Source organism: Botrytis fragariae (genome assembly GCF_013461495.1).
Source record: "Botrytis fragariae strain BVB16 chromosome Unknown tig00000101, whole genome shotgun sequence".
NCBI lineage: Eukaryota > Fungi > Ascomycota > Leotiomycetes > Helotiales > Sclerotiniaceae > Botrytis > Botrytis fragariae.
Window position 1 is genome coordinate 1,089,714 of NW_023500996.1, and position 24,798 is coordinate 1,114,511.

The following is a 24,798-nucleotide window of genomic DNA, read 5'->3' on the forward strand; positions in this document are numbered from 1 at the left end:
TGTATCGAGTTGTTGGGCTGGTAGGTAGGTAGGTGAGTAGCTAGGTAATAATTGTTTCATGCACGACTAGTATTCTCTTCTCTTTCCTTATAGATTAGACGAGTACGCAGGTGTTCAATCACAGAGGTACCTGAGTAGGTAGGTAGGTGAGTAGTCAATTCCGTGGTTAAATTTATATACCTATCAATAAGATTCTAGCTTCTATCAATTATATTCTTTAGTGCTCGGATTCGGACTGGGAGGAGAACTGTTGTAGGTAATATTTCGATAGATGCCATGTAGATGTAGGAGGTTCGGCTAATTTACTTACCTGAGTACATACATTTTTCGTTCCGGCGTAAGGATTTCGAGTTCTTTTCAAAGTTGGAAATTGAAGATATTTCGATATACTAAATGTTTATAACGATTCGAGATCATCATTTGAAGGGAGACTATTGATATGATAGCAGGTTGACTGTATATGATTTGAGTTAGAAGTGGATGGTGGATGGTATGTGACTTAGATGTGTAGCCTTAGATAGTTGTTACGTATGAGATGGGTTTGTGTATCTGTATGATATAACGAAAAACCTGTATATTTTAGTCAATGCTAAAGTCTTTACAAATGTAGGAATGCTAATCTTCCCACCAACAAAAGCTCATTCAAACCGCTACAAAGTTCAGCAAATAACGCACGTAAAATATCTCGGTACATTGTAATGTTTCGAGATTTCACTGATTTCATGATTCTGCATACATAATTATGAAAACTCATCTCTAGATTAAGGATACTCCTAGACAATCAGCCATAGCTTAAGCCCTCTATTCCAATGGAATATACTGCACACCTTGAGGTCACCGGTGAGAAAATCTACGAGATGGGGGAGTTTTGCTGACAAAAGGCATTCAAACTACAATTTTCTCATTACTGGAAGGAAAACCTAATCTTTTATCTTTTTATCTCTCAACACACATACACATACTCAAATACCCCCGCCAATACCAGCATCTCCACTACTAACTTTTAACTTCTTCCGACCAAAAAGTCGCTTCAAAAATGTAAATCTTTTCTCCGATTTCCTTCTTTTACTGTTCTTGTTATGAATCTCATTTTCCTCTTCTCTTGCTTCTTCTTTATCTTCTGCACCTCCACTGTCAGCAGCAACATCAGTCCCAGACGTAGACACAGCTTCCCGTAAAGTCTTTTTCGTTAGCCCAGATTCTCCCTCCCCACCTATCTCCCCCTCCCCCTCCGCCTCCGCCCCAAGAACCAAAGAAGCACCAGACCCATCTTCTTCATCCTCGCTCGGACTCCCTATACTACAGTAAAAAGCTGCGTCAGAGCCGGAACTATGTTCGCTGAGGGTTTGGGATTCAGAGTCAGAGTCTGGCTCTGCGGGCTTTGGAGCTGTGGAGTTGAAATTGTGGGGAGGAAGGTCTGGAGATGTAGATGGATTAGATGTTCTGTTTTTGTTTTCCTCGAGCGGGTGGAGTTCTTTTTCGAGACGAGGAGGTGATGAATCTGCTGTGGTGATTATAGGATTCTCTGCAGGTTTTGATGGCTCGCTTTTTCGACTAGTAGGACAAGGCCCCGAACAGGGAGTTTGCTGCACATTTCTGTCGTTTATAAGATTGGATATTGGTAAAGGAATGTTGTCGGATGAGTCGATCACTTCGAGATTACTGGAGGGTGATAGGGGAGATTCTTTAGTATCCGAAAATTCGGGCATGTTAGTGCGATCTTCCATGCTGGGCTGTTGAGAAGAGAGTTTACTCTGGTAGATAGATTGTGGGGGCGATGCGAACATGATCTCTAGAGTTAATGGCGGCTCGATTTGGTATATGAAGGCTGTCGATACTAGATGAGTTGGCTATTTGGCTTTTTTTGTAATTCGGGAAGTAGGGGGAAGACCTGGCTTTGGTGTTTTATGTGATCGGTTGCTGAGGATTGCTACTCAGGTTACTTGTGATCAGAAAGTCATAGTTGACTTGTTTGGATATTTTGATAGTTTGACAATTTAGTTATCTGTTAAACTTGCTTGAGCTATGTAGTCATACCACTTTTTGCATTTCTCATGGTGAATTTCACTATTCCGGGAGTTCACTATAGCGAATAGTAGGCCGGTATATACGAATGTAGCCCGAGAGATTTTGTGAATCTGAAAAGTTCTTTGAGTGATGCGTCTAGTTGAATATCTATAAGTGGATTACTGTTTTGAATGAAAGAATGAGGGGATAACTCTTCTTTACTTCATAATGCTCCTATAGGTGAATGGATTATCGAGTGCGACTAGAGTATCCCCCAGAGCGAAGTAGTGATATATACATGGAAGAAGTACTACAGTCTATTGGTGGACTATTTGAATAAGAGGGGGTTTCATTCGGGATATCTGCTTGTGACTGTGATATCAATATATCATGAAGAATAGATGGTCTAGAGAGTACACGGCACATGTAAAATCTTTTGAGCTTCTTTGATAGGAAAACTCTTCAATTCAACACCATGATACAAAAGGAAGACGAACCTTCCCCTAGATGTGTCTAACAAACATGAGGTCCTATGCTTGAAACCTAATCTTCAGTAGAACATAAACACGGAATACACATTCCAAAGAGTATAAAAATAACTAAAAATGAAGCGTTCACTACAGATTAGTGACAATGACGAAATTTCGCTAGTGATGAGGATGCGATTGCAGTTTTGCTCCGATTTCAATTTTGCATCATATACACAGCTACACTCCACAGGCTTTATTGCAATTAATGGGACATCAATAGTTTTGGCTACTCACTATCACATCGTACTCGTGGAGTTACATCACTCTTTTTGCTTGGTGTCAGATAATTATGCAATGAGCGCAGTGATTGAAAAGCGAACACTCAAGCCTTAATCAGTAAATCTGTAGATATTGATAGTCCCCTTTGTGTGAGTCTTATATGACTCAATACATATAGAAAGAGCTCAAGGAGCTATAGGGTCTTTAGAGAATAGGAGTATTCATGATACTTCTTGTCTTCTGAGCAATCACGAAGACTCATAGAGGTATTCGAAGATGACCGTCCTTGGTGCTTACTTCTGACCTTACTTCAAGGATAGGTATGAATAGGGCAGGTGTAGATACCAAATGGAAGTTTAAAATGTTATACAAATCATGGTCTGAAGGGGAAAGCAACTTTTGTGCAAGCTGGCCAAATCTCTATTAAAAAAACAAGCGCACCAAGCACGAAGAGATGTATTCAGACTTTGACAGCAATTCCTCTGGGATAAAACCCAATAAAGCAGGCGGAATTAGGAAGCTAGAATGGAAAATCTTCATTGATGAACTTTCAGTCTTTAATTCTGGCATCTCATGGGGTCTCCAAAGGAGATTGTCCGAAAAAGAAAATTGAGAGAAGAAGAGCTCTGGGAAGCCAATTAATATGGTTGGGTTCAATCTGTAGAACATACTTCTAGATTATTTGGATAGATCCTTGCAACTGATCAATAAAAGAAAGCAAAGTATCAAAATAAATGTAATAAAGCCTTCTCATAGCATTAGGAAATATCTATGAGTATCTATCACAACAGACCTTAACAACCTTTGATGCGTGACGTTACTACAGCACAGCCACTGATATACAAGCCCGATACCCGGATAAAAATTATTCCGTCCTCCCATGATTCTACAACCAAATCGAATCATCCCATCCATCTCCAGCTCTCTATCTCCTTCCCACAACTTCCCCCATCCCATCCACAACATGCCCGACGACTATTCCTTCACCGGCGGGGGCTTAAAACTCAAAGGCGCCTCCACTGGCGCCGGTATTACCAAAAAGAAAAAGAAGAAGAAGGTTACTCCCCCCACGACCTCAACATCTCCATCCACCGCCACTACAACACTTCAAAAAGCCTTAAAAGACGAAGATGCCGCGAAGCCCACTCCCGAAGAAACAGGAATGAGCGAAGAACAATTGAAATCTCTTGATCCCCGCGACTCATCTGGGAAAACCGCATCGGAGCGTGCGCATGAGGAGATGAGGAGGAGGAGGGTATGTTATTCCTGATTTTATTATTATTTCTGCCATTCATTCACATCTCCATTTATATTCCCCATCCTCCCATTTCACACAGCTCCACATTCAAACCCCTCCCCCCCTCCTTCAAGTAATACACTAACCCCCGTCCCACAGCTCAACGACCGCCTCAAGCGCGAAGGCGTCAAAACCCACAAAGAGCGCGTCGAAGAACTAAACAGATATCTCAGCACTCTAAGTGAACATCACGATATGCCCAAGATTGGACCCGGATAATGCGTTCTTTGTCTTCGGAACATATATACACATATACACATACACACAGATACACATAAATCATTTGCGAATTTCGAGGGAAGAAAGAAAGAAGGAAGGAAGGGGAGTCTTGGGAGTTTTACGGAGTTTCACGAGGGCACTCATTATCAGTGATTATACGATTTTATTTGACTTTAATTTACTCGACTTTATTACATTTTGATTTCCCTCCAAACTCGCAAGCATCACATCAGGAACGGAATTAGATGCAAACCAACCTAGGTTTCCGGACCCACGAATCCAATTCCAATTCCAATGTTCAATATTCTGTCTCAATAATCGATCACATGGCACAACCGGAAATAATAAATGGACCGCGCGCGCGCGAGAGAGAGGAGGAGAGGGAGAGAGATGCGCATATACCCCAACCAATGAAATATTATAATTACATACTATTATAAATCAACAGTTTCAAAACTTTTACTAGCTATAACGAGTGCATTACGAGGAGATTTGAGTCAACTTTCTCTGCACGATCAAGTCGCCCTTGTGCCTATATCAGCCATGGCATCGGTGAGACGGAAAAAATCCTCCAGTGAAGCATTTTAGCAAAGGAAGGGTTTGGGTCCCAGAAACTGACTCCCCATCTTCCCATAAAGAAGAATCAAGATGAGCAATGAAGACGATACAAAAATACCGAAACCATAGAATAACTCCACGAATTTCTGTACAGCCAGGAGAAATCTCGTAACGAGCAATCAAAAAGTCTTTGAGCTAGGGAAAACAGAAAAGTCCTTGAACACACCCCCTTCTACTTCTTCAAATTTAACAACCAATTCTTAAACACAAGGGAGCGTCAATGATATGTATGTAATTGTGTGTATATTTTCATATTCCTCCACAAGCTCCTATCACGTTATTTTGCCACTTCCACCGTATTAACCATAATGCATTTCGTCCGCCCCTTACTATCAATAGATATCCCCATGACTTTCCCATGCAATGTATAATAACCATATGTGATCCTTAACCAATTTCTCCCAGCAATTATGCGAAGCAAAGCACATATCCCGTGATGGGCTATTCCAATCTATGCGCCAATCCAAAGTCCGTTTCTAAAAGAGTGATGATAAATTCGTGTCAAGTCATTACGATCGATCGTAAGAATGAGAGACTGATAGTTAAATAAAACTTGTGACCGTAAAAACCCGACACCGACGCTATGCAAATGTGTAAATATCAAAAGAGTTCTGGTTCGATTTCTTGTATTCGTCCCAACTACTTGGCTTATAATGCACCAACAACCACCATTCCGACGGCACCGAGAATCATGTTGATTCCCAAGTTATTCTTTCCAGCACTGTTGGTTTGTAATGATGCACTTCCAGTAGAGGTCTTAGAAGAACTAGCGGGAGATCCAGTAACTATAGCAGGCACGACAGTGACAGACGTGACGGTCGATAGGGATCCATTGGGTAGTGTTGTGGTAAAAACTCTGGTAGAGGTACTGCTGGTTGTTCTCCTGCTGGTCGCTTCAGCGGCTTGTGTAGTAGTATCGTCTGAAGAAGCTGTGGATTCGGCTATGTTAGTAGATGTTGAAGTTACAGCCACAATAGAAGAAGAATCAGTAGCGAGAGAGCTCGCAGAATTAGTCAATGTAGACAAAACACTATCACTGGAAGCCTCTGTAGTAGAACTTGAGGTAGCAGCAGAGGTAGTAGCTCCAGAGGCAGTGGCCTGAGAAGTCGATACCCTGGTAGAAATGGAGGCCTCACTTGTAGAAGCTCCTGTAGTCACGGGGACGGAGGTAGTGGTACCTGAAGATGGTTCAGTGGTTTGAGGAGCGGAAGTGGAAGCTTCTGTTGTAGATGTAGCAACTTGAGAAGTCTCAGAGCTTTGAGATCGAGATTGAGCACTAGTGGTAGAAGTCGATCCTGAATCCGAGTATAAGTTTAAGCCAGAAACTGATAAAGAAAAAACATTACTAGGAAGGTTGACCAAAGAACTAGAAATTGATATTGCGGAGCTACCCTGAGATCCAATGGAAGTGGAAATAGGCAACGGCAACGGCAATACGACAGAAACATCATCATGTCCAACAAAACTAGAAGTGGGCTCCGAAGTCAAGGAAGTATCATGGTTTCCAGAACTAGAACCAGGACCAGACACGTGGATCGATGAAGGGGTATGATATCCAACAGAAGTGGAACTAAAAACAGGCACTCCTGTAGACGAGTATCCAAGAGAAGTAGAACTAGAAGTTATAACATTAAGAAAAATGGGAAGACCTCCCAGGGATATCGTTGAACTTGCAGATATGGAAATCGCAGACGATTCCATGGAACTAGACCCCAAAGACATCGACGTGACAGGGTGCAAGCCTGTAGTCGAGGTCGAGGAGTCGTGAGGTATCTTGGTAGGCAAAAAAGCAGAAAAAGTAGAATTCACAAAAAAGAAGACGGGCAATGCAGAAGTAGAAGTAGAAGAAAAAGAACGCGAGGTCGACCCGATTTTGAACATACCCGAATTTGTAGATGCCGCAGATGTTGGTGTACTTGTTGTCACCGGTACCACTGTAGTGGTGGCAGTTCCATCGCTTGTAGTAACCTGGGTCGATGATGCGGTGGTTGGTGCAGTAGTGGGGGCAGTAGTGGGGGCTGTAGTTGGCGCTGTAGTTGGTGTAGTGGTTGGCGTCGCGGTCGAAGTTGGAGCTGTGGTAGTAGATGAAACTGCTTGCGTAGTAGGCGAGGTAGTTGCGGAAGTTGGCGCCGAAGTAACGGTTGTTGCCACAGATGTAGTAGAGGCCACTGTAGAAGATGGTGTAGCTGGAGCCGAAGTTGTGGAAGGGGAAGTTGTGGCCGCTTCGGAAGTAACGACAGTATTCGAAGTAGCAGCTGATGTTGTACTCGGAGCCGGAGTAGCTGTCGAGTTTGATCCAACTTGTCTCTTAGCCAATTCAATCATAGCATTGGCCTTTGCTGCCTCAACCAATGCATGTGCGACTGCCGGTTCCTGTCTGTAAACAGCTTCCAAAGCATCCTTATCATCTTCATAAACGCCATGTTGATATTTCTCCGTCATATGTTGGTGAAGCACATCATGTAACATGGCAGGTTCAACAGTATCCAGCAATTCTCTAAAGGCTTGTTGATCTTCCATACAAGGAGGTGATACATTTCTTGGATTTCGGTTCGTGGTAGCGGCAGAAACGATGGTGATAGTGAGGAGGGAAAAGACCATAAGAGTCAGTAAGAATTGTCGAATTGAAGGCATGTTTTCCGACTTTCGAGGTTTATTCGCTTCGATATCTTGTTTCTCGTTGATGTAGGAATCAGTCCCTGACATCAAAGGACTATTGACACTTGAATCGAGCTTTTGCTCAAGATCTTGGATCTTTTGTTCATCAGCTGTTGAACTCATGATTGCTCAACTCTCAAGGTATTCCGGATAGAAGACCAATTTTCAAGGGTTATATTAGGGGTTTGAACGAATGTCAATGCAACGCAGCTGTAAAAGAGGTGCAGTAGTGAGCTGTAATGCCACTTAAAGGTAGAACGAACGAAGAGTGATCAAGAAACGAGAAACGAAGGATGACGATGGATGAATTGTCAGACAATTGAATGTATGACAAGTTTTATTATGAGGGAACAATTCAGCAATTGATTTGTTATTAGAGAGGAAGAGAGAAGATGGGAGTTTTGTTTGAAACAAGAGAGACAGAAAAGGTTTTAGCTTTTTTTCTCATCCAGGACATCACTTGCCCTTTATGTTGTGGCTGGGTATAAACCAAGGTAGCTAGGTAGGTAGCTAGCTATCAATTACCATGAGTCTGGTACGATGTACTCAGTACTAGATTGTTTTTGCGGAGAAAGGAAGGAAAGACCGGGAAAGAAACACATGGGGGGGAAGTGGGAAGTGGTTCGAAATGTTTTGGAAGGGACGAGCCAGTAGATTGATTCAACAGTGCTGCGGTTTGCGATAATGAGTGGTGCTTAGATGTGCTAAAAGGTGCTAAGATACTAACGAGGTGCTGTAAGAACTTCGGGTGGATTGATGGAGAAAGGAAAAAAAGGAAACAAGCATTATTTTGGGAGTGATACAGCGCAAGGGTATAGGGTAATGTCAGGGTATCAAGGGTAAATGCTGAAAAAGAGGTACAATTTATCAAAGCGACCACTTCACGAACAAGGAACTGTTTCTCCTGCTATGGAGAATTCGAGTTCATAGTTCATATGATGCTGGGAGTATTCGGAATTGCCACATGAATACGAGATGTATGATATGTATGATATGTATGATAAGGTGTGATGTGCAACAGCAGAGTAGGATTAAGAAAGCCTGGTCCCTTTAACGTACCTTGTTCTTTTAATGAAAACTGATCCTCAATATATATAATACTGTGCCAGTTCGTATGCTATGCTTTTAGCTCGTCCGTAGAAAGCAAAGAATGAATGTCAATAAACTATTCGTAGCTAGCGAGTGAGGAATTGAGTGATTGAGTGATTGAGTGAGTGAGTGAGTGATTCGATATACGAATTGTAAAGGAAGCAAGTAAGCAAAGGGGTTGGAAAACTATCCTTCGCGTCCATACATAACGAGGGGTATCAGAGACAATATACGTTTCTGGTTGATTACCTACATGTGATGGCGATGATCTTCTTGAAATAATACGAGGCTAAAGAGATCTTGGAAAGGCATATGCAGCTATATGCAACTAACTGTATGCATTGACATTGACTTCTTCACTGTCGACTCAAGTTTTCTTTCTAGTTGGTTCAAATGGTGAAGAAACCCCCGAATATCCAGCCATACCAGGATCCATACTTACCGACGCCATAAAATGACGATGCCAGTTTTCCACTCACCCAATTGTTGCATTTTCATGTCAAATCGCGCATTATTCAGACCAGAACCTCAAAATCTACCATTCCATCCAAGACCAACCATCTTCAAGTCCTCACTCCACTTGATACTTCGGTCCCCACCAAAGATTACTCCGTGTATACGAATATCCTCACAATCAAGAGCAAACCAGGAGCGAAGAGCGACGCTACTTGTATCCGAATGCTTCGAGAAGTATCTACAGTACAGTGCAAGCTAATCGTATGCAGCCGACCAAACGATGCTCTCATTTTTCTGTCTTCGGATGGCTTCATGTATTACCTCAAATCGACCCACTTTCCACCGTATCTCGAGAGGAGAAACAACCAATATGTAAGACCGTACGGAGTACGTAAGGACAAAAAGCTCCAAAAATCGCTCAAAAGCAATTCGCGTATGTTGATGGCGACGTCACCCTACTTCTACTTATAACGGGTATACATCATCGGCATGTGTCTTTGATTTTATTCACCTCTTCATATTTCTGATTCTACCTACAATTTGCATACCTTCTATTCATTCCGCCGAACTCCATCACAGTATCCGTCAACACCAATCAACTCAATAGAAATCTCTAACATCAAAACATCAAATCCCCCAACACCATCAGATTATCCATACCACCTTTGTAAAAACCTGAAGCAAATCACTACCTTCCTAACTACCCATTTTGACATACCCCCAAGCCCCGTACCCATCCATAAATAGCAGCCTGCATAAAAGATATGCACTACTTGTTCATCAGTCCCCCAGTAGTCTCAACACAACCAATGGCGATATGAACCCAAGCCGCGCCTCTCGATCCTCGCTTGACCTAGCCCCCGAGCACTCACCCTGCTTGGTTAACGTCGACCAAACGCAGTCAGTCCAGTGTGTCTTGGACCTTAAACTAGTGGCGAGGTATACCCGTTGTACCCTCCGAACCTTCTCTTGAGTTCAGGAGAATTTTGATCGCGAGGTCTGTCTAAGAATAGGGGTCCATAATATCAAAATGTTTAAGGAGCTAGTGACTGATCAAATCTTGATCTCGATTCTCCGTCCATCCATACTCCGTACGTACATAATTCGTGTAGAAAGTCTGAAGCAGAAAACTTACCGATCACTCAATCAATCCTTCAACCAATCCCTCTACAAACCTTCCACACCTTCCACACACACACTTCCCAATCCCAACCCTTCGTATCCGGCAATGCCATGCTCCCCATCCCCGGTATCCGCCCGCAGTCGCAGGCGCAGATCCGAGTTTAGAACTTCTTACATCGTACCTAGGAAGCAGGCTCATCCTTCTAGAAAAAAATGGAGAAAGAAAGAGAAAAGAAAATTGTGTCCGTGTTGTGCATGCACGCATACATGCTATACGAAGTTCAACCATCTGCATATTCACTCTAGTGACCAAATCCCGTTTTCGAATCCATAATACACTACATATCCTGTCATTAAACCATCATCGTCATTATTATCTACATACCTACGATACATATCAAATACGATAGTGACTCAAATCTAACCGTCTCTCCCCAATATTCAATACTCAAAATCTATATACAAACCCCCCCAAAAACCACACACATCCCGCCACAGGGCAGTGCACACTACAACAATCATCACTACACGCAAGCCATCCATCCATCTCCTCCATTTTCTCCTCACCTCACCTCTCACCTTACCACTCTCATTCCAAACCCTCAACCCAAATGAATGTCTTACTCCATAGTTCCATAGTGCCACAGTTCCACAGTTCCATCTCCCCCTCTCCAAACTTTCCTACCCCCTTCCCCTTCCATCTTTCCACCTTCTCCCTTCTACTACCTTCCTTCCACCTTCCTTCCACCTTCTTTACACTTTCCATCCATCCACCACAAATCCACACCGCTTCCGCCATGCCCACAACACTAATGCAATAGCATAGCATAGCCAGCTATTCGTCAATCAATCATTCAAATTCGGACCCCTAAAAAGACTTTCAAGACTCGCTACGAATAGAATTACGTTCGATAATGGGCTAGAACAGCGGTGGAGTGCCAGTTGATTCACGGTTCAAGTCTTAGCCCTCGAGAGCGTGCTACCTACCTAAGTATCTCCTATGACGATTTTGTCTGCAAGTATAGGTAGACTATCTATCTCATTTTCATTTTCATTCTGATTCAGCTCCTCAAAAGTTAAGCTATCATATAGATATATACATCAGAAGTCCCTTCTTTCATTTACTCATTCACAATTACTTCAAAATACATACAAAAGAATTGAACATGTCGTCCCATCTTAGACTTCTTAACTTCACTTTCTTTATCTCTTCTCACCACCATCAAACGGTCAAAACTATCACACAAAAAAGGTAGGAACTTTAAAGTCTCCATCCATCATTTCCCTATTCCCGTTATATTCATATTACCCTATCCATTCTTTCCCAAACCCAGCCAAACCTTCATCCGATCCATCCCAATCATAAGAGTCGTATCGAGCTTATCCTTCTGGATTCAGGTTTTCGTCGCATCCTAATGACCCCATAAAGACGTGCCCTGTTCCCCTGAAGCCCAGAAGATTGAAGATCTGATTCGTTTTGATTTTCGTAAAAGCATTCAAGAAAAAACAAACTCCTTTGCCAAAACCAGTAATTCATCAGATCATCGAATTCGTGATTGTCACAATCCACCCATTTATACCCTTCCTCTTTTCTTCTTTATACCATCCTTCTATAGAACATGGAAGGGTGAAAATTTCGACGACAAATGATAAATCCTTGATTCCATGAGGCAACGCACTCAAAATAAACCCCAATCCTCAAATTTAACATCTCCAACCACAGCCATGATTCACGGAAAATTCCTATCAATTTAATTAAGATGGGTTTCCGGGGAAGCGCAAATAAAAAGGGACAAATGCACGCATGTAACAGAAATCGGGTGGAAAAGACGCGTCATGATCGGGGCCACCGATCTTTATAACCAATAGACAGCGAGCCTATTAGAGCTGTCGTAGATTGGACTCTGAGTAAATGAAATGTGCTTCGAAATGCTGAAAATAATCTGATAACCATCTCGCCATCTCGCTGAATTATTATTGGGATAAATTATGTTCTCTCCCGTTGAGACGCTCAGATTCTTCTCCTCTATTGACGTCTATGCTCTTGCCCCGCGGGGCTAGGGCCGAAGAACTGATGTTAGAGGGGCGGTCCCCGGGCGGACTCTTATTACGTTCTCGCTCAGCATCCTTCTCCCGACTCTCATCCCGCTTCTCTCGCATCTTGCTTTTGATCCACCCTAGGGGTCCTCTTCTCTCCTCGGGCGCGACAGATCCACTGTCATTGCTGGACGTGATTTGTGCGTGAGGTAATCCCGAGTCAGGGCCGACAGGTACAGTATCGCCAGTAAAACTCTTTCGAGGTCTGCCTGAGCTGCCTACGGAACTTGAACTCGCACCGGCACCACTATCTGACCCGTTTTTGTTTGGGCTTAGTGTAGCGCCGAGTGTATTTGAGTCATCCCTGCGCCGCGAAAGACGCCACATTGAACGTCTTTCTCTTGCCTCGGCAAGAGCAGGATCTTCTCCATGATCAAGATCCGATTGATCATTGAAAGATGAGTGAGAATGTAAGGAAGACACAGGTGATATGACTGGGCGCAAGGTTCTATCGGATGGGTGGTGAGGATCCTCTGGTCGCATAGGTGTAAAATGAGGGGGTTGTTCAGCACGCGGGGTTTCTGTAGCGGGAGGTGTGGCTTGAGTATTAGACAATATCGGGTTTAATGTCGACAAATGTTCCAGGTGAGGATGCTCTGCATGATCCGAGTTACCGCGAGATGCATGGAGGCCCGGGGAGATTGAAGATGATCGCCCATTCAAAGAATTTGTCGAGCTCTGAGCGCTAAGATTTGAGCTTCCTGGAACACGCTTCTTCCTTAGCTTGTTAGGTTGTCGTCTATCGGTACTTTCCGTAGGTGATCGCTGAAACAGGTTGGAGACAATTCTAGAAGGAGTAGAGACCTCAGGAGAGCGCTCATTTGATTCAGGAATCAGGCGCTCCTGGCTGGTCACAGTATGGCCGGAATCGGCGAGACTTGGTTCGGTAGTCGTATTGAGTGCTAAAGCTGGAGACGGCGATAGATGACCAGGAGATGGAGGAAGCGCAGGTGAAAGACCTCGAGGTCCGTTAGAACGATTGGCGATTAGGCCAACTGGAGATGGTGAAGGTGGGCCAGTATTTTTGTTCATTCGAGATGATGGCAATCCAGGAGATTTCTTTGAAGGTACAGTGTTGCTTCTATGAACACCACCGCTGGATGAAGAAGTAAGTGCAATACCATAAGCTGGACTTGCCGGGCTAGGCGCACCATTTGACTGTCGCGAATGACGGGACGAGACAGACACATTACGTCGAATGCCACCGAACTTGCGCACACTATCGGCTCCAGCGCTAGCATTTGAGGCGGATCGTCCAATTGCGGTCTTCGATCTACCAGGTGTAGTGGGAGTTCCTGGAGGAGGGGTGCCGTGCTCAACCTCATTCAAAGTCTGCTCATCCGCTGCTGTACCTCTCATCCCAATTAAGAAATGATCTTGATTCTCAATCAAGAAAATTAGTACGTCTTGACTAAGACGATATTCTGCAGGTGCCATGTCATGTTCCGGGTGTGAAAGCATACCGGGCTGGAAGATGGCTGCGAGGTTGACTGCTGTCATTCTATTTTCATCCGATTTTGAGGCAAAAACTGCTAGAAGATCGAGAATGTATAATAATAACTGACGATTCAATGGGGGTAATTCGGTGATCAGTTGCTGATAAGTAATGATGGCCTTATTGACATCGAAATTGTCAGAAAATTGGGGGCTACCATCACTATCGCCAACTGCCGCCATAGTATGACCTCTTAAAGGCTCTCTAAATCGCGCATATAAGTCAAGTGGAACAATTGGTTCTGGTAGTAAATTAAGATATCTTCGTAACACGTTTGCCGCATCATGAACTGTGTACCCAGCCCAATCAAGGCCCTTTCCATAACGATCAGGAGAATCAAAAATTGTTTTTAATTCTTTAATGCGCTTTTCCGAGCCACTGAGCCGGAAGATTCCCTCAACATTGGTTGCTGTTCGGATAGTTGTCAGCCAGACATCAAAATAACACATCCATTCAAGAAACATACCTTTCTCTTTCAAATAAACTCCACACTTTGCAACCACTATTGGTACATAACCATATATGTAGCTTTGTCCTTGGGCATCGACGAGAGAGATAGCGACATTTGCATATGCGATACTCTGTCGCAAAGGTACACCAAATATACCTGTTGGTTGGGATTCTGGAGTTTCTTTTGTCAGTTTTGATTTTATCATTGTTACCAATTTTAACAAGCTGAATTTTATGTGATGACAACGACAGAAGTTTAGCAATTGTTGACTTCTGCTTAGAGAGTTGGTGCTTTGCTGCTTTATATAATGGCTATGATTGTTTTGAACACGGATTTTGGAACGCTGCTTAGCTGCTATGTCCTTGGACAGTTTTTTGCTGAAAGAACTTCTCTTTCTTCGTTTTATACCACTTGTTGACTGGGGGTGTCTGGTTTCATAGTTGGAATTGAGCTGAGAATTGTCCGTCAAAATATGTTTTCCAGACACTAAACTGGAAGATGACGGCCAGAGAAGACTCCTAGACTTATACTCGTGAAGAGACGTTGCATGTCCTGTGAAAATTGTTGTGCTTGATTGTGTCTTTGTCGCTAATTCGTCTGCTTCTGGTATTATATCTGTCGCAAACTCTGGAATACCGTCTACTATCGATGCATTGTTGTCCATTGGATTCTCCTTGAACAGAGGATCCAAATTTCTCGGCAGATTGGAAACAAAATTGGCATAGAGAGAATGGCCCAGATCCTCACTCTGTTTCTGGGCCTTCAACAAAAGAAACTTTGGGGGGTCTTTACCAGTACTGGGTTCCTGAGTCCTAGCAGGAGGCCGAAATGTCTTCCACCAGCTCTTCAAACTCTGCTTCGTTGGGGGTGATGCGGCTTGCTGTATGGGGGCTGGCTGGGGGCTCGAAAAGGGCTGTTGTGTAGTCGAAGAAGTTGGATGATCAGACAGCATACTGGAGTTATTCGATCAGATCTGCTGATCGTCCAGACAATATACGAAAGGTAGCTCCAGCGATAATTAATGTCGCAAAGGACCTCGAGGCCCAGCAAGTCTGGGGGGGACACAGGCAGCAGATTTCACTTTTCGCACGAAGTGGAAATATCTATATTGTTGATTCGGATGGGTCAAGAGAATAGAGGAAGTCTTCTGATTAGGTTCTGGTCGGTGGTAATTGAGAATGAAGGTGCATGCGACAGCAATGATAGGTATTGTTGATGTGGGTACAGTGATTGTTTGTGGGGATTGTGTTGCTGGAGGGGCTTATTTCTATTTGCGACGCGACCGGGTCTCTCGAGCAAGTGTAGTTTGTAATGTAAGATTTGGGGCTCTGCAAAAGCAAGAGGAATTAAAGACGAACTTGAAGGATCTGGTTATTAGCAAAACAATCAAGTTGTTGCGAGACGATAAATGCGTAGAGTTGCTGATAATGGTTGAAAATATCAAGGAACAGTAGAGGTGGTTGTTGATTTGAAGTGAAAGAGTTCGGACTGTAGAAACTTAACGAGTGGAGAGTGACGCTAAGAAGTGCAGTACATTTGAATCTAAGTACATTGTATGGTCTATGGTCTAGTCGTGTAAATAGTGGTACAGTAGTGGTATTGCAAGCTTTCACTCAAACTCTGCCCTGCTGACCCATGGCAAATAGAGGACAGTCCAATATTGAAGACAACGTCAGACTTTCAAATTGCTTGTTTATTTGTTTAATAAAGTTTCCAATGTTGTGGAAAGTTTGAAATTTATAATCTATACGAGGGAATCCCAAGTTCAAGAATCACGAGTCAAAGCCAACTCCAACTGCAGTGCCATTTTGATGAATGCTTAGGTAGGTGGGTAGGTAGTTGCTTTGAAGTTTCATTATACTATCATGTTAATGAATTACAGCTTTTTTCGGAAAAGTAGGTCCTGATTGATCTACCAATTATTCACCCTGTTTTGAGAGACAGGATTAGTCGCGCGAACAAAGATCTGGACTTTTTTTGGCTGGAGGTCTTATAGAGAGAGGGTCATGGCCAGTGAGTGCATCTATAATTAGATGAAATATTTGATCACTGACCTGGTACACTCTTCAGATACCTATGAAGAACGGGAATACATGAGCTGGCAAAACACCATCAATATCACCTACCCAGTCCTCTGCGTACTTCCCTTCACATCCAGGGCAACGAAAACAGAACGATTGGAAAAGATAGATGAACCCTTAATCCAAGAAACATATAGGAGTTCCTGTATCAGTTCCGGTATCAGTTCCTGTATGTATCTATCTATGAATAAACTTTCTGGCTCTTCTTCTTTCAGGCGGGGCAGTATTGAAGTCAGTACCTTAATAAGTCATGGAATGAAAACAAACCCTACCTACCTAGGTACCTGTGGTCATTACCCCCATGGTTCCCCCATCGCTTCAGTTGCTTGGTCCTTTTGCATTGTACTCTCATGCATCAATTTAGGATGCAATGCGAAATGACTTGGTGATTGTTTAGGTATAGTGACCTGCTTCTAGTTGCTCACAAGAAGATCTTCATTTTATGTATAAAGAGAGGAGGACATGGCACAAGTACAGTTCTTGTATTCCTTCATCAATTGACTAATGAATGTAACATGCTTTGTCTGCTTGTTGTACCTATTCTCTCTTTCGAAAAGAATGAATAAATATAGTTTTAGTGTTCGAATGTCAATAAGTGAAGAAAGGAAATTGTGAGATCAGATCAAAAAGTTACTATGGATCAACAAGGAAATTCGTGCAGGGGCCACAATCAACTTCGGATAAAAGTTATCGAACTCCGTCATTAACCGACCCAATGAACAGAGCTCTAACTATTTACCTTGCTAAAAGCCTTTCAATTTGGATAGCTTCCAAGAACATATACAGAAGAGTTTATCAGCCTCATCCATCAGCCTTGACAAGTCTTTCTAATAAATTTAAACATCTCAATAAATCTGTCAAACTTCTCAATCTCTCTCACATATATTTCAAACCATCATCATGGAAGGGTGAGTAATAGAGCTATTCGGCTCCTCGAAAACTCTACCAATCCAATTTACTAACCATGATCAAATAGACTCACCCCCTCAGAGCAAAGAGAATTCCAAAGCCGTATGGAAAGAAAGCAAATGAAGGAATTCATGGGCGTAAGTTAAGATCTTCTATGCATTTTCACTTCCATATGGTCGAATACGAAACCTTCCAAATATTTTGAGCGGGGGAAACGCAGCAGAGATAATACGAGGATTGCTCATCATACCCCGCGTCGCACTTTATCATCCCGCGCAGCCCACCCAGTAGAACAAACTTCTTCGAATTCCAATTGGACTTGTATCGAACATGCTGCAGCCGGAAATCCTCTCTCAATCTCAGAAAGAAGCCTGCTGGCACCTTTCGATCGAGCATCTTTAATCCGCTGGCCCGCTAGATCAATCCTCACAGCTCTCATTGAGATCTTGTCACTCATACGAATCACAATGGAATTTTGGAATCTACATTATAGCAGCCATACCTTTCCTACTCTTACTATTCACACTCTATCCACGAGGAATGCAAACACTCGTAGCATTGTCGAAATGGCGATTGGCTAGCGCTCAGCCAATAAGTTTCGCAGCAGCATATTTGGAGAGTTCCAGATCCTCTCTCCCTCCCCCTCATCCCCCTCATTCCCATCCCAAACCCCCCAACTAACAACCTCACCCCCATCCACAGATGTTCTCCAACCTCGTAACTCACTGCTTCGACTCCTGCGTCGACGACTTCTCCACCAAATCCCTCATCGCTCGCGAAACCGGTTGCGTTTCCCGCTGCGTCCAAAAATTCATGGCTGGAAGTGAGCGTATCGGTCAAAGATTCCAAGAACAACAAGCACAGATGATGAGTCAACCTCCTCCTGGGTCAAGGTAAATCGATTCTTCTGGTTTGGCGATATAGAGAGTGGGGAGGGAAAGTGAAAAAATGGGGTTGTACGATAGATATTTGAGGATGGAGTCGATTTTGAAGAAAAATATCGACATGAATATGAATGCCTGCATTACGGATGGTGGGAATGAAAATTGATGAGAAACTTGTTGTCTATAAAAAGATAATGTGTGGATAGTACATGAAGGATAAAAACTCGGAATTCTCCTCTTAAATCAGTCGAAAAATTCCTCCTGAACTTTTAACGAAGATCATTCTACGATGCAAAAGACTATCAATCTATAGTCGTCATATCCTGATCAGTCTTCTTATTGATACAAAAAAATTAATTGTGCATGTTCTAGTATTCAGTTTATCTCCAAAAACAGAAATAACGCCACTCTCATACATCATTCACATCTTGTCCCTCCATTCCACTCATGGATCACCCCCACTAATCACATCCCTGATTCCCATCATTTCAAATACCACCTTCTCCTCCAATCGATCCAAACATCCCATTGCCCCTGCCTTCCCAGCATCTATTTTCTTCCCCCTCCACTCCAAATCCTTATCACCCATCGGTACTATCCTCTCTCTCAAGACCGCTCGACTCCCTAACCAAAACTCAACATTCTCTGCCACCGCGCCCAAATCCCAATCCACTTCCGGTACCACCTGTATTCCCTGTAACTGTTCTCTGAATCCATTCAAAATATAGACAATGAGAGCTAGAGAATGAACCTCGGAAGCTGTAGACAAACAAAGATGTTTCGGGGTTGATATTGAAGTGGTGCGTGAGGATTCTGGTGCATCAAACGCGGCTGCCGATTGAGCGAGAAGATGAGGGAATTGGTTTAAGAAGAGCGCGACTTCTGTCGCGATGGAGGCACCAACTGAATGGAGGAGATTGAGGATTAAAGGAAGGATACCACGGACCCAGATGTTGTAACAGCGTTGGATACCGGCGCCGTCAGCGAATGGAGATACATTTCCACGACGCAAATAAGTGGTTATGCTTGCGGAGCTGACCTGGCCGAGAACGCCATCGACGGCTAGCTGTTCGGCCATGGTTGGCATACTTGAGAGTTCCAAGAGGAAAATAATGCTCAGTTCACCATAGATGGGATCACCATTTATCGCAATTTGGTCAGACCAGGAGAAGAGTGTGGTAGCAATACGAGGGGTCTTGCAATTAGCCATGATGGTCACAATCTGTGAGTGATGGAACTCGATGCCTGGTATCCGGAGACAGGCTTGCAAAAGGCCTGTGATAAGGGCGATGTCTTCTGGAGATGACTCTTCATGATTGTCGTGAATGATATGAGCCAGATCACTGAGGCCGCCAGCAATTACACGTTCAATAACATCGACGATCATATAGATGTCTGCTGCCGATTCCGATTCCAATTGTTGTTTCCGTGTAGAAACTCTGGGGTCAATATCCCCGACGTTGTTATCTTCGGCATGAACTCGCAAAGCCAAGAATAAAATTTTGAGAAGCAGTCTATAATATGGACCATCTCCTGTTGCAATTGCCATCGCGAAGCTTTTGTCCAAGGTCCGGACTGTCTCCCATACTATCTTGAGAAGGTCCTTCATCTTAGGGCACCTTGGATTTGCTTCTATCAACCGTTGGCAGGCAACAAGCGCAAAGTCTGCACGTGTTTGAAGTAATCGTGAAAATATCTTTTCTGTTTGCGGACTTTGTGCATTTGAGGCAAGGCACTTAAGAGCAGCATCAACAAGGGTCTCTTGGTGATCAGATTCCTTAGTTATATTGCTAGTTAATTCAACGGCAAGAATTTTCCAAGCGTTTAATAAAGCCTAAAATTGTTAAATTTAACCTTGGAATTTGAGTATAGCTTACTTACCACTTGAGCATCAACCAAAGACAGGTTGATGTTAGCACTTGCAAGCTCGAATTTATAACCATCATTTCTACGTCCTATCCAAGCTACGTCAGAACGGAGCATTTGGTCAAGTAGTTGTAGATCGTAAAAATAGTTCTCGCCAAATTTGCGATCCTCTAGATCCGTCTTCTTGAAACTCTGGAGACTAGTTCTAGCATACTTGGCATCGAAGTTTTTCTTGAGGTTGCCATGGAGAGAAGCATTGTATGTAGGAAGCCCTCCTGCATTTTCATAGTAATAATTCAGTTTGGGCATGAGGTCTTTGGCAATTGAAGGTTTGCCAGTTTGTCTAGAATGAAAGAGGTGCATTGCAAGAATCTCGGCAATGTAAGCCGCAATTCGAGTACGATAGCAAGCCTTAATTGCTGGCTCACTCCTAGATGAGACTTGAATAGGTTTCAGGGTGCTGATGTAATTTGAGAGATAATTGATAAAGCCTGTGCTAGATTCCAACTCGTGCATAGTCCAAGGCCAGAAATTCTGTGCCAATGAGACGAATTCTAACATCATTAAAGCTTCTGAATCCGGAATGTCTCCAATTTGTGAGAGGTTGTCAAGAGCTGTGAGAAGAAGAGGTTTTGGAGATGAAGATTTGGCAACATCGGGGTTTTTCTTTTTCAATGCGTCTCTCGGCGTTTTGCCTGTGAGAACATAATTTGCGAACCATTGTTGTCGACTGCTCATTATCATCGACAGGAAATGCCAAATCGAGCCAACATTTTCATCTCTAGTTAGAGGTGTATCCAAATCTGACACGACATTAAGGAAATTCTTCGACGTCTTCGCGCCAAGATAACCTAGGAGGGAAGGTGGTTCTGAGGTGCTACTCGAAGCGCTGACTATCATCGCCTCGAACAATTTTATGACGGGAGTACGATAGCTGTCATTCACGGCATATAGTCGGGCGATAAGTGGTGCAGCAGTGAATAGCTGTGTCTCTAGATGTGATGGCTTCTCTAACAATGCACTTATTCGAAGAAGTTGCCTAGAGAATTTGAGTGCTGCTTTCACACCCCCCGCCACTAATAGTGATCTGTTTGTATACATCGTGGTAGAACGGGTATTGAAGCCGTAAAATAAGGTGCGAAGAATTGGTCCAAATCTCATGGGGCCAGAAGACTTGGACAGATAGCTATCAACAATATGCATGGCAGCTGGGCCTAAAGCACTCATGATTGGAAGAGCAGGGTCTTGATGATCTTTGGAATCTCTGCCGAGATCTGACTTTGAACGAGAGTCTGACTGTGGCATTTCTTCTGGATCACCCTGGATTCCGAAAGAATATGTAAGCATTTTTTCGAAAGAAGACATGATGGTCTTTGTAAGTTGGAGTTGATCGCTGGGTTGATCAAATTGCCAGGTGTACGAGCTTTCTAGTACCTCCGTCAGGTATCGAGTAAAGTGAAGAAGAACTTCAGAGAGAACTTTATCAGCAACGCGAACGTTGTGTTCCTCGACCTCGCTAAATCGAGCTGGAGCCACAGTTAGTTTGCGATTTCTCGCTATAGCATTTACTGCGAAATCATTGACCAGTGCCTCAAAGAGTCGAGTGCACGATACGAGGAATGAGTACCTCCCCGATATAACTTCGACCCTGCCAACGATACTAGCGAGTTTACCGCCACCACCGCGGCCATCAGATAGAAGCCCACTACGACCAATAAGAGGCCAGACTCTTCCAGGCGAAAACAAAAGTAAGGCATGTAGATATTGTATGCAGCTGATTAAGATATCGAGGGAGGCGTCGGAACTAGATTCGCTCGATTGCCTTTGCAATTCTTGTTCGAAGATAGCAGATATAACGAGAGTGATATCTCTGTTCCGATTTAACGCCGAACTTGCGACCTGGAAAAATTCGGTAGCATCATTTTGAATTTGCTCTGCCTCTTTGTCTGACCTAGATAAGGCTAGAAGACCCGTCGCAAATGTACCAATGATGTCAGCAACAGTCTCAGAGTCCGCTCCCATGCCGGTAGTAGCGTCATGTTCTTCGCCCGCAACTAGATATGTTTCTAGCAACTTCCCAAAATACCTCATACCGCGATAATGGTGGGTAAGATGAACTACTTTTGGATCATTCTCGACTATCACAACACCAGGCGTTCCAGCTGGAATTTGTAGATCGCCGTTAGCTGCTGCCAGTACTAAAGCCTGTCCCTGGTTCCCGTTTTCTATTAAAAGTCTTCTGCTGACACCACGCCCTCGAGGCTCAAACATGGAAAGACCCCTAGTCAGTTGAATAGAATTATTGTTATGCTCCTCTTGAACTGTCTCATAATCGGCGTATTGATATGGTAATAAGTATGTAAAGGTTGGTCGAGAGTCTAGTAATGGAAAGATAGACTCATGGACTCCTCCATCGGCGTCATGCAGATATGCCAAAGAGCGAACAAGGGTTTGAAAAGGGGCAGCTTCCCAAGGATAGCGCATACTAGCATTTTGCCAAAACTCGCGAACCAATCCTACGTCAGTGACAAAATAGGATATTGGCTCAAACTCGCTTTCAACATTTCGTAGATCAACAAAATCCCAATATTGTTGTCCCCATCCATGACAGAAACCACAGTTTGCAGTGTTTGGGCATTGTAGCCAACATCAGGCGCACTTGCCTTCATGAGCTCTAATATTGCGATTCTCAAGCTTGAACCAAGTTGTGGCATGAAAGCTGCATCATAAGTGTCACCAAGAGTCTGTGAAATGGTTGCTAGTACTTCGAAAACACGACAGTCGTTTACAGCGCTCAAAGCTAGATAATCGACAAGTTCGTCCGTGACTTTGATTGTTGTAAGTACTCCTTCATAGGCATCGGGGGCAAGTATAGGCTCCGACCCAATCGGCAATGGTTCATCGTTATATTCATCGTTATCACTGAGACCCTCGTGTCGTCGGCGCTGAAGTTTCTCTCGAAGATCGACACGAACTTTGATATGTTTTAAAATAACGCTCCAGGTAAGGACAGCAGGGCCAGCCGTGATGTAGTTCGCGGACGCTGCCTCGGTGAGTATTTGGTGAAGTTTAATAATTGCAGTTTGGTTTAATAACCATGGCTTGTTCGGACCCTCAGCCAAATCAGCAGGTGCTAAATCTTTCGATGGTTTCTCGAGAAATATTAAACAACTATCGACGTTAAGTATGGCAAATGTTATGATGGCGCTAATAGTCTGTAAGGGTAGAGCAACAGCTTGAAGAGTCGGGTGAAGCTGCGGTGTTTGGTCAGTAATGAGCATATAAAAGTATGAATCACAAACGTACCATTCCCATCTCGTCCAGGAACTTAAACTTGCTAACAAAATCAAACCATTCGAGCACCAGGTCTGAGTGAGAGATATCAAGCGCGGTATCAGAAGAGAATATGTAATAAAATATAGTCTCCATCATGTGGGTTGCCTCAATGATCTGGTTGCTTGCCCACTCAAGCTCAAGTTCATCTCGTCCATCACCCTCCAAGGACCACCCGCTACCTTCACTTTTCGCATCGAATAATTTTGTAAGTCCTGCATCAATGGATTTCACCAGTTCTACCATACGATTCTGAGATGCGCCCGAACTTTTCCAGCTGCCTAGCAATTCTATATGCAGACCCTCGTACCAGTCGTCTAATGGAGTAATCGGTGTGGGTGAAAGTCTGGGTCGCTGAATTATTAATGTAAGGCATTTCCAAAAAAAGCGTCGTTCTGATAGGTAAATGCTGAGCATTCGCGTACGTCGATTTCTCCGACTTTCTTCTTCTGATGGCGCAACCTCCGCTTGTGTGCCAATGAAAGATCCAGCTGAGAGCAAATTCGTAGATTTCTTGTTGCCAAATGCATCTTGGAGACTGATCAACTCTTCTTCTGAAAGTTTCCCCAAAAGTTGCGCATATGCTCGCGATTGATGTTCTTGCACAACGAGTCTTAGAGCGGTAACCTCGTCGATTTTGACCATTCCACTCAACCACAGTGCATCCTCAGATACCTTGCTAACGTCATAATCTGCAGAAGAATGATCGGCATTGATCGGGGAAAGTTTTGATTTGAATTCGACTTTCGTCTCGTTGGTGGGTTCTGGAAAGGCAGTGACAGGATTGGAAAGCAAAGATAGTACTTTGGGCTCTTTAAAGAACTTCTCGAGTGTTATTTGGGCTCCATTTTCTTCAATATCTAAAAGGGCAAAGAATGCCGTCTCCCAAGAGCTATTGAAAGATTAGTAGAATGTAAATTGGGATCGATCTTATGAACAATAAACTTACATCAATATTTCTTCTCCCTTCAAACATCTACCCAGATCAGGAAAATAGCTAGCCTCTGGAATTGGTACCATATCTACTACCTACCCAAGCTCAATGAGCCAAGATTTGTGGTGAAGTATTGTTCGAAGCATAAAGCATGAGAAAGCTCAAATTTTCATACAGTGGTTGAATCCTTTCCTGTTGTGAGAAAATCCGATATCAACAATCAATAAATCGTTAAGAAAGTTTTGGTTGACGCGCCTTGTCCGCCTTGTCGCGGTCAACCTTCTTCATTCGCTAGATAAATTATTATGAGCACCCACGCACCGTCCCGTAACCATTCTTTCAGGTGAAGCTTTTTTTATTTTGCAGGGTTTGTTATCCTAGCAATTCAGCAGCTGGGCAGTTTCATTTATTTATTTCTATGCTCCCCACCATCACTCAATTCATTAATCATCATCCACCCAAAAAAAGGAAGGACCTTTGATCTTTGACTCACTCATGGATATCTAGAATCACAAAGGAAACACAACTTAAGA

At 43.4% G+C, this 24,798-nt stretch overlaps 6 protein-coding genes across 6 annotated transcripts; 2 read left to right on the plus strand and 4 right to left on the minus strand.

The window, feature by feature from the left end:
• Nucleotides 1-962: 962 nt before the first annotated feature.
• On the minus strand, nt 963-1,787 carry Bfra_008990 (uncharacterized protein; the record flags this gene model as incomplete). Its single annotated transcript, XM_037339344.1, has 1 exon — nt 963-1,787. The coding sequence occupies one exon, from the start codon at nt 1,785-1,787 to the stop codon at nt 963-965; it is 825 nt and encodes a 274-aa protein (XP_037190910.1).
• A 1,933-nt stretch (nt 1,788-3,720) lies between these two features.
• On the plus strand, nt 3,721-4,272 carry Bfra_008991 (uncharacterized protein; the record flags this gene model as incomplete). Its single annotated transcript, XM_037339345.1, has 2 exons — nt 3,721-4,011; nt 4,153-4,272. The coding sequence occupies 2 exons, from the start codon at nt 3,721-3,723 to the stop codon at nt 4,270-4,272; spliced, it is 411 nt and encodes a 136-aa protein (XP_037190911.1).
• Nucleotides 4,273-5,538: 1,266 nt separating this feature from the next.
• Nucleotides 5,539-7,671, minus strand: Bfra_008992 (uncharacterized protein; the record flags this gene model as incomplete). The annotated part of the gene is made up of 1 exon (XM_037339346.1): nt 5,539-7,671. One exon carries the CDS (start codon nt 7,669-7,671, stop codon nt 5,539-5,541), a length of 2,133 nt encoding a protein of 710 aa, XP_037190912.1.
• A 4,518-nt stretch (nt 7,672-12,189) lies between these two features.
• On the minus strand, nt 12,190-15,210 carry Bfra_008993 (uncharacterized protein; the record flags this gene model as incomplete). The annotated part of the gene is made up of 1 exon (XM_037339347.1): nt 12,190-15,210. One exon carries the CDS (start codon nt 15,208-15,210, stop codon nt 12,190-12,192), a length of 3,021 nt encoding a protein of 1,006 aa, XP_037190913.1.
• Nucleotides 15,211-17,239: 2,029 nt separating this feature from the next.
• On the plus strand, nt 17,240-18,145 carry Bfra_008994 (putative mitochondrial import inner membrane translocase subunit; the record flags this gene model as incomplete). The annotated part of the gene is made up of 3 exons (XM_037339348.1): nt 17,240-17,247; nt 17,316-17,385; nt 17,951-18,145. The coding sequence occupies 3 exons, from the start codon at nt 17,240-17,242 to the stop codon at nt 18,143-18,145; spliced, it is 273 nt and encodes a 90-aa protein (XP_037190914.1).
• Nucleotides 18,146-18,577: 432 nt separating this feature from the next.
• Bfra_008995 (putative nucleoporin protein) lies at nt 18,578-24,351 on the minus strand (the record flags this gene model as incomplete). The annotated part of the gene is made up of 5 exons (XM_037339349.1): nt 18,578-19,966; nt 20,014-22,514; nt 22,550-23,252; nt 23,305-24,223; nt 24,281-24,351. 5 exons carry the CDS (start codon nt 24,349-24,351, stop codon nt 18,578-18,580), a joined length of 5,583 nt encoding a protein of 1,860 aa, XP_037190915.1.
• Nucleotides 24,352-24,798: the final 447 nt, after the last annotated feature.